We start from the raw sequence: 12,544 nt of genomic DNA, 5'->3' as shown, positions 1-12,544 counted from the left end.
CTGCAAAAGGTGATTTCCTTTTCCCCTCAACACTCTTCTAAGGACTCACAGCAGGGAGTTAACTCATGATTAGAAATTATCCCTTAGGAAGAACATTTGACAACTAGCTGGAATCCAAAATAGGAGCGAGGAAGGCTGCTTGGGAGACTGCAGTAGTAGAAGACAGGATGTAGCAATAGGGATGTGAGAAGGTACTAAAACAAATTCTTTAAACTTACACTTGTATCACGGTATCACAAGACATACGGCAGCAAGCCAGGGTGACATAATATGGCACAGGACAGCGGTTCTCAAACTTCGCTACTCATTAGCATCATCTAATGGCCAGGATGCACCTGATGCCAATTAAATCAGAATCCCTAGGTGTGCGACCCAGCCACAAGTTGTTTCGTTGTTAACTCCCCAAGCAATTCCTATGTGTAGCCAAGTTTGAAAACCAGTGTGGGAGAGCAGCACTTTTCAAACTGCAAGGTGACTAAGAACAACCTGGGGATCTTATTAAAATGCAGATTCAGTTAAGCAGGCCTGGGGTGGGGCCTGAGATTCTGAGATGAGGCCACAGATGCTGGTCCGGGGCTGTTTTGGCAAGCCACACATGACCTTGCTCTAGGTGCTGCCTCTGTGTGTGCCCAGAGCTTCTGGAGAAGGGCTGGAAATTGGGCTACTATAGTGTTAGGCCAAGGAATGTTTTTACAAGGCGTGTAACCCTCTTATTGTGCCTCTGAGATAATTCAGAGATCCCAGCGCAGTCATCTTGCTGATTCTCAGATCCATCCTGCATGGCTTACAGAGGCTGCAGAGGCTGTGGGGCATTCTGGAGAAATACTCTGTGTGTCAGTGAAGGACCTGCTCATTCTTTTTCTCTCTGACTCTAAGAGCAGGGAGCTCCTGATCACATTTAGTCTGCTCTTAAAGGGATCCGAGGCTCAGTTCTGAAAATGAAATCAGGTACATGAAAGATGTTCACTCTTCTACATGTGTGCCAGCATCCTGCGGCACAGGGGACAACTGAGCTGAAAGGTTTCACTTCCTAGCATCCGTTAAGAGGACACAGAAAAGACAAAGAGTCCTCGGAAGTAAAATAATTTTATAAATTGGAGCCCATGGTTCACATGATGTACACTTTGCACACTCACATTTTAAATGTCTTTGCTGTCCTTTTTCTGCATACAGGCCATAATTTCCACCCATGAAAATGAAAAATGGCAATGCAAGCTATACTTTGTCTACAATCACCAACTAGGTGAATTCTCAGTGGTCTCTTTAGAGTCTCTGAAAGTTAATCTTTGTAGAAATCAATCAAAATAATCCACGGTTCGAGTTCAGTTTGGCCAGCACACCAAGAGCAGGTGGTTAAACACATTCGGACTCAATGCTTTTCACAATACAAATTCAGAGGAAGAATCTTTACACAAATCCCACTACCTCTATTCTAACAGTTCTGACTTGTTTCATCCAATGCGATCTACAAAGTCACAACGGCAATGCTTTTGAGGTTTTTCAAGTACACATGTTGGGCGGCAAAAACAATATGACAAGAATAAGAAGACAGAAGGCTATGGTGAGAGAGTTAGCCAGCTGAAGTGGAGTTAGAGGCATGGAAATGTGCTTTTTTGAACAGGAAGCTCAGCTTTAGGTGAGGTTGAGTTAGAACCCAAAGAAGGCCTGATCCCGGAGCACAGAGCCTGAAAACCAGGGCAGTGGTAGCGGGTACAGTGCACATTCACGCCCCGGCAGGGCTTTTGCCACTATGGGTAGTTTTTGATGCTAGCTAGCTTCATTTCTAATTTCCCAGCTCCCATGCATCCTACAAAGATTGCACATCAGACAACTGGTGGAAACTTGACACATCTGGTGGACTTTTAAAAAACAGTCCTACAATTCTTAGGCTAATGCTTTGTTCAAAAGCAGTTTAAAATGATTACTTAATCCACATAACCTCCCAATGTGGTAGTACCATACTATGATTCCCACTCTGAATACTGAGATAGGAGAGACAAGGTTAAGTGATTTGCCCAACGTCACACAACTCGGCCGGCAGCATCGGCCTTAGCTGAGTTCCTGATTTCGTCGGTCCCGGTGCACGGGGCACAGGGCAGCCTCTGAGGACACATGGGCCGGTGCTACCGCAGAGGGGCTAGCTTGAGGCTTTTGTGTGTGTGTGTTTGTGTGTGTGTGTGTGTGTGTGTGTGTAAGACGGAGTCTCACTTTTTCATTCAGGCTGGAGTGCAGTGGTGCAACCTCTGCCTCCCAGGTTCAAGCGATTCTCCTGTCTCAGCCTCCTGAGTAGCTAGGACTACAGGCATGCGCCGCCTAGACGGCTAATTTTTTGTATTTTTAGTAGGGACGAAGTTTCCTGACCATGTTGGCCAGGCCGGTCTCGAACTTTTGACCTCAAGTGATCTGCCGGCCTTGGGCCTCCCAAAGCGCTGGAATTACAGGCTTGAGCCACCGCGCCTGGCCGAGGCTTTTTCAAAACATGTTAAAGGATGAGAGGCACAAACAGCCCGCCAAACTCTCCCCTGCTCTCCCCCATTAACCTCATGGGTTTTTGCAAGGAGGAAAAACTCATATCCCGGGTCCTCTTACCAGTAACCCGCAAAAGGCGTCTTTGTTTCAGAACCATAAGCAGTTAGTTGGGAAGCCTCCCAAGACCTGCCCTGGTCCCAGCCCACAAAGTGAGGGAACCGCACCCTTCCGAGGGACCAAAGTCGCGCCGAAGACCGAGAATGTTCCTCCTTCTGATGGAAAAGCCTCGGAAGTCAAGCTGCGGTGCTGCCTGGCGCCGTGCAGCCGAGAGGGAGCGCTCCCTACCCCGACCCAGGCTGCGCACTCGCCCCGCAAGGCGCACCAAGCCGTCGCCTGCTTTTAGCATCTTCCGCCTAGGGTCGCCGAGCCCCGGCGGCCGAGGAGGCGGCAGTGTGGGGAGTTCAGCCTCCGCCCTCCCCTGTCCCCCACCCCCACCCCGCCGCCAGCCTGCCGGGCCAGTGCCCGCGGGCGCCCCGGGTTGGCCGCGTCACCCTCGCGGCCACCTGCCCGCGGCCGGCCCTCCCCAGCCCGCGCCCCGAGCCGCTCTTACCTGAGCCGGAGATGTGGACCCGGAGCGGGCGGCCCCTGCTCGAGGACGACGAGAGGTCGCTCTGTGAGCGGCCGCGGGGGCTCGGGTCCCCGGGAAGCCAGCGCAGGGCAGGCGCCGCCGGCGGGGCGGGCGCCTCGGGCTCGGGGACTGGGACCGCCGCCGCCTGCCCGGCCGGATCGACCGGGGACCCCGCGGGGCGCCAGCCCGCCTCGGCCATCGGCTCCCGGCGGCGGGGCCGGAGCACCGGGTGGGGCCGGCGCCTAGGGCTGCGCTGCCCGCTGCTGCCCGGCTCTGCCCCGCGCGCCGCGACCCGGAGGCAGCGAGAAGGGCGGGGAGGTGGACGCCGGGCGCCGAGGAGCCGGTGCGGAGGGCGGGAGGAGGAAGAGGACAGAAAAGTTTGCACAGGAAGGAGCCGCCTACAGCCGGCACTCGCTCCAGCGGGCGAAAGCTGCAGGGCTCGGAGCTGGGCCGCCCTCGGTGCCCGCGAACCTGCCCGGCTGCTCCTCCCCCAAGCCCCGGGCACTGGCCCCCGGCAGGATGGCAGCAGGGGGTCCCCTCCGCGAAGCTCTGTTCACCCAGCAATCCGGCCGCAGAAAAGCCGAGTTTGGGCTTCTGGAGCTGGGATGCAAGGTCAGAGCTAACGATATCATTTCCATTGTGGTGGGTGGGGGTGCCATGTACACATACGTGAGCTGCCCTGTGATGGAGCAAGAATGATCATACCCAGTTAACAGATAGGAAACTCCGGCGCGAAAATGCATTGCACTTGCCGGGTGGGTTAGGGGCAGATTCTGGAGTCCCTTGTGAAGTGAAGCCTAATGCCCTTCCCCATCCGCACCCACACCCCTTGCCCTCAAAGCCCATCTCTACCTCTCACGGTTGCCCACATCCCTGGGTATCTGTCTGCTGGGTATAGGGAGCAAAAAATAGCTTCCCTCCACCCTTCTAGATTCTTTGGCTGGTCTATGAATTAAACTACCATAAGGCAGATTAACAGGACAAAGAAAACCCATTTTAATTACCAACGTTCACATGGGAGTTTCACAAAATATGAGGCTCAAAGGGTCAGATGATTGAAGCCTGTATAGCATCCTGAGTTACAGAAAAGAACAGGATCTTGGAATTTGGGGGGCGGGCAGGTGACACAAGTTATGGGAGGGTCGGGGAGGAAGTGTATAAAGAATAAAGGTTGTCTCGTGCAAATTTTAAAAAGCTGATCAGGTAATAAGGAGTTGTTTTCTAGCGGAAGCATAGGTGTTAATCTGTCTGGGCCTGCTGTGATCCCAGATTTTCCCATTCCTGACAGATGAACTCCTATTAGAGGATCTGCCTTTTTGGGGGGGGGGGGGACGGAGTTTCACTCTTGTGGCCCAGTCTGGAGTGCAATGGCTTGATCTCGGCTCACTGCAACCTCTGCCTCCTGGGTTCAAGTGATTCTCCTGCCTCACCCTCTCGAGTAGCTGGGATTACAGATGCCCGCCACCACACCCAGCTAATTTTTGTTTTTTGTTTGTTTGTTTGGTTGGTTTTTGTTTTTTAGTAGAGACAGGGTTTCACCATGTTGGCCAGGCTGGTCTCGAACTCCTGACCTCAGGGTGATCCACCTGCCTCCGCCTCCCAAAGTGCTGGGATTACAGGCTGAAGGATCTGTCTTTAGGCAGATAAAAGGAAGTTCAGAGAAAGCTCCTTCTTGCAATTGCTCTTCCCCAAGCACCCTCAGTTTGAAGTAACCAGCCTGCCAAAGCAGCGTATTTTGGGACAGCATTTTCTGAACTCCTTCATAAGTAAATACTCAAAGGTCATGTTTAAAAAGCCAGTCTTCCGAGAACTAAATAAATATCACAGATTTGATGTCTGAGTCAATGCTTTCTAAAGGAAAGACAGCTGCATTGATTAGAAATATCTTAGTTAATGCCACACCTTGTAGGATTTTGCAAAATGAGCAGTGGAGATTATGCTGATTCAGCTGGTGATTTCAAAGCCTAAGCTTTATCAATCTCACGATTAGGCCCCCAAGTTGTGACTCGCCCAGAATTAAAAGACTGTAAGTCAGGCTCAGGAGTCATCAGTCCTCTGAAAGTTCATGGCAAAGGAGGAATGTCCCTTGGTTCACCCACAGACCATAGATAGCTAGTGAGAAGAGATGGAGATATGGGGGGAAAGAAGGGACAGCGCTGGCAATTACTCCTGTTAACACACACACCCCGATTCTAGGTGCTATGTCAGGCATTTTGCACGTATTATATCATTTAATAAGAGAACAAACCTAATCAAGAAGGTAAGAGAAAAGAGGAACAAAAACCAGGAGTACATGCTGCAGAAGCACACCGATACGCACAAAGGCCTTAGTAGCAACTAGGTCATGATACACACACACACACACACACACACACACACACACACACACACAGCTCACCCTTGATCATTTAAAACGGCTTTCACCTATAATTCTCACAGGAACTCTATGGGGAAGATATGATTATTCCATCTTTGCTGCAAAAACTGTCCAAATATAGGCTAAGCACGGTGCTGCAACAACTGTCCAAATACAGGCCAGGCATGGTGGCTCACACCTGCAGTCCCAGTATTTTGAGAGGCTGAGATGGGAGGATCCTTTGAGGCAAAGAGTTCACGTCCAGCCTGGGCAGTATAGCAAGTCTCCATCTCTGCAGAAATTAAAAATAAGAAAATTTTAGTCCAGCTGGTGAGGCAAGCCTCTAGTCCTAGCTACTCGGGAGGCTGAGGAAGGAGGATCGCCTGAACCCAGGAGTTCAAGTTTACAGTGAGCTATGGTCATGCCACGGCACACTAGCCTGGGCAACAGTGCAAGAGCCTGTCTAAAAATAAAATGAAATGAAATGAAATGAAATGAAATGAAATGAAATAAAATAAAATAAAATAAAATAAAATAACAAAACTCATAAATCAAATCTGTCCAAATACAGGCCCCTTTTCACAAAGTCAGCCAATGTTGTCTGGTCTTGCTCTAAATATTTGCTACTAACAGTCTGTTTAAATTTATACTACTCCAAATGTTACCTTACTTTCTTGATATCTTGTGTAGTTTATGATAGGAAAAAAGGTATCTCTGCCTTTAGAGAATTAACTATGCATTACTTTAGACAATAGGTCATCGATAAGATTGAGAGTGCACTGAGATGGATTTTACAGTTACCCCGAATAACCAGCATTAGATTACAATGGCATTTCTCAGCACCATTTGCTATCTAGTGTATTGTATTACCTGATGATGCTGTCTGTATTCCCTCAGTGCACTTCCTCAGCAAGAAGCTCCCCCTTCACAAGCTGCCTTCTCTCTGGGGCACACATTCCAGTTGCCTATGCCTGGGTCTCACCCCAATTTTCTCTCCCCATTGCTTACAACATGAATGTTCATACATTCTTCTGGACTGCATGCTTTTTCCTTCTCTGGTTAATCTTCTGTGTCCTCTCTTGTGAAGAGAGGAATTAAATGAGGAATTAAATGCTTTCAGATACAAGAAGTCTTCTCTGACTCATTTTTCAGTTATTTAGCAATTCATCATTTCAACTTTTATTAGATAATTACATATTTGAGTGCCTTTTTGGGCCAGGCACTGTGCTAGGCTCTCCATATCGTCAAGGAACCTCTCAGCCCAATATTCCTCCATTCATTTTCCCATGACAGTCAATCTTCTACAGAGAGTAGCGTATACTCCAGAAGCGATTCCCAAGTTCTTACAGTCCCCCTTCCCCATTCATTCTTCTACCATCTGCAATATGACTACTGCTCGCCCTACTGCATGGAGCTGCTTTGGCAAAGATCACATCTGAGCAGCTCATTGTCAAATGTACTGGGAACCTCTCAGGTCTTACTTAATCTGATGTCTTCTGTCGCTTTTAACACTCTCGACCACTCACTCGTTTTGTGGGCTCGGCTTCCCTGGTTTCTAGGACACTCATCTCCCCAGGTGTTCCTTCAGCCCCTCTGCTTCCTTGTTACCCCCTTGTCAGGGTCTCTTTTTTCCATCTGCCCTTAGGTACTGTTCCCCAGATGTCCAGCATCAGCCCTCTTCTCTTCCCACTTGACTTGTTTCTCCTGGGAGATCCCAGCTTCGGCTTTGACTTACACACAAATGACTCTCTCCACCCCAGACCTCTCTCCTGGGCTTCAGATCCCAGCATCTAGTTGCTTCCTGGGCTTCCCTTCTTGATGTTTCATTGACATTTGGCAGTCAACACTCCCTGAGCTGAACTCCTCCTCCTCCTCCTCATGAACATGCTCTGTCTATTCTCTTAGATAAATAAATATCTTAATACCTTAAATAAATGTCCTCAGAATCGGTTTCCTCCCTGCTATTCCATTGCCACCTCTTTAGTTTGAGCCTCCATCTTCTATTTTCTCCTAAAGGAACTCTCTATCTCCGTACTCACTTTCTTCTACTCTGCCCCCATCCCATTTCTGGAATGATCTTTCCAAAGTACTCACAAGACTTTGCTACCCCTCCATTTTAATTCCCTCAAAGCAAGTGTCTATGAATATACACAGAATAAAGTGTATATTCCTCAGCATGGCATATCAGGGTTCCGTACCCTACCCCAAACTCTTTCCTTGCTGCTGTTATACATACTGTGGTGGCTCAGGACACAACACCTCAAAATATGACTGTAGGAGGCCAAAATATGCCACTCTGGGATATACTTCTTTGGCATATTTTGAGCAGGTTATTCTGAGAAACTGCAGACACAGGGGTAGCTCTGAAAAGCTGTCCTTTGGTAAAAGAAATTTACTTCTTAAAGGAAAACAATTTTTTAGGATTCTCATCAGCCAGGGAAGATCTTATCATAGAAGATGAGAATGAAGGTTGACACCTTGCCCAGATGGACTTTGTCACAGGCTGATACAGATTCTTCTGATAGGCTACTCTGAAACAACTTTTATTACCCGAGAGAATTTTTATCTGCATAATAAGACAACCTTTGTTTGCCACACATTTCCTCCCCTCACCCTCCCATGATGTGTGTCACCACCACTCCCAGAAGCACCGAGCCCCTCTTGCTTTCTGTAGCTCAGGGATACTATATGAGCTTCAATCATCTGACTCTTCTTCCAGTCTCAGATTTTGTGGGACTCCTGTGCATATATACATAATTAAATATGGTTTTTTCCTGTTAATCTGCCTACTGTCCATTTTTCATAGACTCAATTATCACACCCTCAGAGGGCAGAAAATCTTCCCTCTCTGCACAATACTCCACTCTCTAGCCATGCAGACCAATTCATCATTCTCTGAATGGCACCTCCTCTTCCTCTCGGGGTGCCTTTGAACTCCCGTTTCCTTTGTCTGCAGCATCATCCCCCGCCTTCTCTAGCATGACCTAATTGACCAAATGTCACTCATCCTTCAAGCCTCAGGTCAAGCGTCTCCTCATCTGTCTTAGTTTGTTTTCTGTTGCTTCTAATAGAATACCTGAAAGTTAGTAATTTATAAAGAAAATGAATTTTCCTTATAGTTATGGAGGCAAAGTCCAAGGTCAAAGGGTCACATCTTGGTGAGGGCCTTCTTGCTGGTGGGTACTCCCTGCAGGGTCCGGAGGTGGTGCAGGGCATCACATGGAGAGAGGGCTGAGCGTATTAGCTCATGTCTCTCTTCCCCCTCTTATAAAGCCACCAATCCCATTCCCATGATAAACCCATTAATCCATGAATGGATTATTCCATTCATTAGGGCAGAGCCCTCATGATCCAATCACTTCCTAAAGGTCCCACCTCTCAATACTGCCAGGTGGGGGATTAAATTTCAACAAGAGTTTGGAGGGGACAAATGTTCTTTTTTCTTTTTTAATGTGTATTTTTTATTTCAATAGCTTTTGGAGTACAAGTGGTTTTTGGTTAAATGGATGAATTATATGGTGATGCATTCTGAGATTTTACCGCGCCTGTCACTTGAGTAGTGTATGTTGTACCCAATATGTAGTTTTAATTCCGCGCTCTCCTCTCACCCTCCCCTTTCTGAGTCTCCAAAGTCTATTATATCACTGTCTCTGCCTCTGCATACTCTTAACTTAGTTCCTACTTATAAGTAACAACATACAATATTTGGTTTTCCATTCTTGAGTGACTTCACTTAGAATAATGGCTTCCAGCTCCATCCAAGTTGCTGCAAAATACACTATTTTGTTCTTTTTTATGTCTGATTAGTATTCCGTGTTGTATATATACCACATTTTATTTATCTACTCATTGGTCAGTGGGCACTTAGGTTGGTTCCATATCTTTGGAATTGTGAATTGGGCTGCAATAAACGTATACGTGAATGGGTTGTTTTCATGCAGTGACTCCTTTTCCTCTGGGTAGAAACCCAGTAGTAGGATTGCTGGATCGAATGGTAGATCTACTTCTAGTTCTTTAAGGAATCTCCACACTGTTTTCCAAAGAGGTTGTACTAATTTACATTCCCACCAGCAATGTATAGGCATTCTGGAGGGGACAAATATTCAAACCACAGCACCATCCAGGAAGCTTTCCTGACACTTCCCCAACCTCCAAGCCAGGTGAAGTGCCCCTCCTAAACAGTACCATCAGGCTCTTATGTCACTTTTTACACAGGATTGTAATGGCTGGGGTGCTAATCTGTCACCCCTACTCCCTTTGAGCTACCTTAAGACAGTAAGTACTGATTCTTGCCTTTATTTTCCCAGCACCACTGTGTATTGAATGAATGAATCAATGAATGAAGTCTATTTGGGGAGTAGACATTAACAAATAATTACCTGGCAGTCCATGGCAATTGACAAAACTGAGATTTATGTAGAAGGGCTGAGGAAACTCAGAGGAGCAGTCACCTAACCCCCTTGGGGTGGAGAACCAGGGAAGGCTTCCCAGAGGATGTGGTGTCTGCAATGCAAAGGCACCCCCGGATGAGGAAGGTCATCTGCAAGGACAGAGCCTTGAGGACCTGGGGCTCCTCTGGATGCTGTAATGTAGCACTGCAGAAGGGGAACCCTGTGGGGAGTAGTTCAGTTTTGAACCTGACGAGGTGGACAAAGGTGGGCTAGGATTCACTTTTCAAATACCACTAAGTCTATGCAATCCTAAAATGATTAGGCATCCTGCTTATTTGAGGTTTTGTTTATTTCCAGTTTTGTTTATCCTGTCCCACCTATGCTATAAGATTTCTTTTTCCTTAGACTTGTCCCTTGGTACCACGGACATGTTGGTCAGCACGTAGGAAATGTGCCTGTTTGACACTGATTTTAAAAAAAGAGGCATCCAGTACAGCTTTTCAAAGCAAAATCTTTCTAAACTCTATTAGTTTATTTAGCTATTTTCATTGAATACCATTTCCAAAAGGTTAGGGATAAAAACTGAAGATGAAATAAGCATAGTTTTAATCATATAAGAGTGTTTAATACCAAAAATAAAATTAAAAAAAAAAACAGAAACAAAAAAAACTGTACCTCACTGCTTTACCACTCTCTTTAAAGTGATGACTTATGTAAGATTATAAAAGAAATAAATGAAAATTTATCAACTAGCTTGTTCCGCCCATCAGTGCTAGGAACACTGCCTTCAGCAGGAGTCCAAATGTGGGCTGGGATCTGTCTCATCTCTGGCCAGTGTCTTCCTCCTCCTTGCTGTGCCAGGAGCCCCTCTTAAAGCCACAGTGCCACTTGGAGGGCTCTTTATACATTGCAGATTCACTTACAGAAGGAGGAATTGTTATTCAAAGGCTTTAATACATAATGAAAGGTATCCACATTTCATAAATTAGACAAGCTAGGGAGCTAAACGAACTTTGTAAGTGAATTTGTCCCTATTTCATCACTAGTAGTCTTTAGATGCATGAATGTGGATTTTTCATGGTAATGGAAATAGGTGTGACACTCTGGTTAAAATCAAAACTTCCTGAAGGCATTCCTTGAGACAATACCCCTCCCCTTCTAACTAATTATTTTTATAATTGCAGTTTTCTTTTGCTATCTTCCCCATCCCCCAAATATATTAAAAAGTTTTATTTCTCAGAGTTTATATGCAAAACATGCACATAAAAATATGGTATGTTTTCTTATGAAATATTTTCCCAAAATACTTGGCATTAGAACTAAGCGTCTTTCACTGACAATAGCATTTCCTTAATATAGGCAGATAAAAATGACTGCAAGTAAGAGAAAGATCAAAATATTATCTGAAAAGAAACGGCAGAGATCAAAATTGACGATACACGATGAAAATGAAATAAGAGAAAGGCAAGGAATCCAGGTAATAAGCAGAGTGAGGATAAATCACCAACTGATAGTGAAAGTAGGCCTGCTTTCAAAGTCACTTAAAAAAAAGAGAGAGAAACAAAAAACAGGAAGTTAGTTTTGATGGTCTCTAAGGCCTCTTCTGGTGTGGAATGTGATGGTTCTGTGAAATTTTTTCTTTGTTTTCATTTTAAAATCGAAGATGAATTCATTTTATGAGAGAGGCCAAAGCTGGCTCATAGTTTTGAGCCCATCCCACCATTTCCCTCTAGAGTACCAGGCTGCAAAAGTAAACACCTCCTTTACCATGCTCTCTTCCTCCCACTCTTCCTTTCTTCTTCTTACTCTAAAAAAAACTCATAGAAGTGGAGTGTAGGATGGTGGTTATCAGAGACTGGGGTGCGATGGGGTGGATGGAGAAAGAGGAGATGTTGCTCAACAGGTCCAGGGTTTCAGTCAGTCAGACGGGAGGAGGAATAAGGTCTGGTGCTGTATTGCAACAGCATGGTGACTATACATATTTTGGAATATATACATTTTTTGGAATAATGAAAAGAGAGCATTTTAGGTGTTCTCACAACAAAGAAATGATAAATATTTGGGCCAGATGCAGTGGCTCACGCCCGTAATCCTAGTTTTGGGAGGTTGAGACAGGCAGATTGCTTAAGCCCACGAGTTCAAGACCAGCCTGGGCAATATGACAAAACCCCATCACTACAAAAAACTACAAAAATTAGCCAGGTGTGGTGATGTGCACCTGTACTCCCAGAGACTCTGGTGTCTGAGGTGGGAGGATCACCTGAGCCCAGGGAGGTTGAGGCTGCAGTAAGCCATGATTGAGCCACTATACTCCAGCCTGGGCAACACAGTGAGACCCCATCTCAAAAAAAGATAAATATTTGCAGTAATAGATAGGCTAATTGTCTTGATTTGATCATTCCACAATCTATACATGCCTTGAAACTTCATGTATGCTATAAATATATGCAATTATTACTTGTCAATTAAAAATACAATAAAACATAAATAAATTAAAACAGCTACTATGTCCTAACAGCTCAGGCTCTGTGCTGGGCACACAGAAGTGAATAGGAATCTCTCTAATCTTGGACTAGCAGCATAGGAGACAGGGGTGTACAAACTACAGTGGAGAAATAAAGGAGGGAATAATTGACCCTTTTGGGGTGAGTCAAGAAAAGTTTCAGGACACAAGAAGTGGCTTATACAAGTGAGTAGGGA

The 12,544-nt window shown here is 46.0% G+C and overlaps 1 protein-coding gene across 2 annotated transcripts in view; it reads right to left on the bottom strand.

Moving 5' to 3' along the window:
• The window catches only part of PHACTR2 (phosphatase and actin regulator 2), a 293,821-nt gene extending 290,463 nt beyond the window's left edge, over window positions 1–3,358 (bottom strand). Inside the window, exon 1 of one of the 2 annotated variants that reach the window (XM_063605498.1) lies at window positions 3,080–3,358. In XM_063605498.1, coding sequence (XP_063461568.1) covers window positions 3,080–3,296 — 217 coding nt within the window. In that variant the 5' untranslated portion in view covers window positions 3,297–3,358. The remainder of the gene's footprint in view (window positions 1–3,079) is intronic. The other variant, XM_034962992.3, reaches the window with a different exon arrangement.
• Between the last annotated feature and the right edge of the window lie 9,186 nt (window positions 3,359–12,544).

Source organism: Pan paniscus, chromosome 5 (genome assembly GCF_029289425.2).
Source record: "Pan paniscus chromosome 5, NHGRI_mPanPan1-v2.0_pri, whole genome shotgun sequence".
NCBI classification, from domain to species: domain Eukaryota; kingdom Metazoa; phylum Chordata; class Mammalia; order Primates; family Hominidae; genus Pan; species Pan paniscus.
The sequence above is the reverse complement of the archived record's forward strand: the minus strand, read 5'-3'. Positions and strand labels throughout refer to the sequence as shown.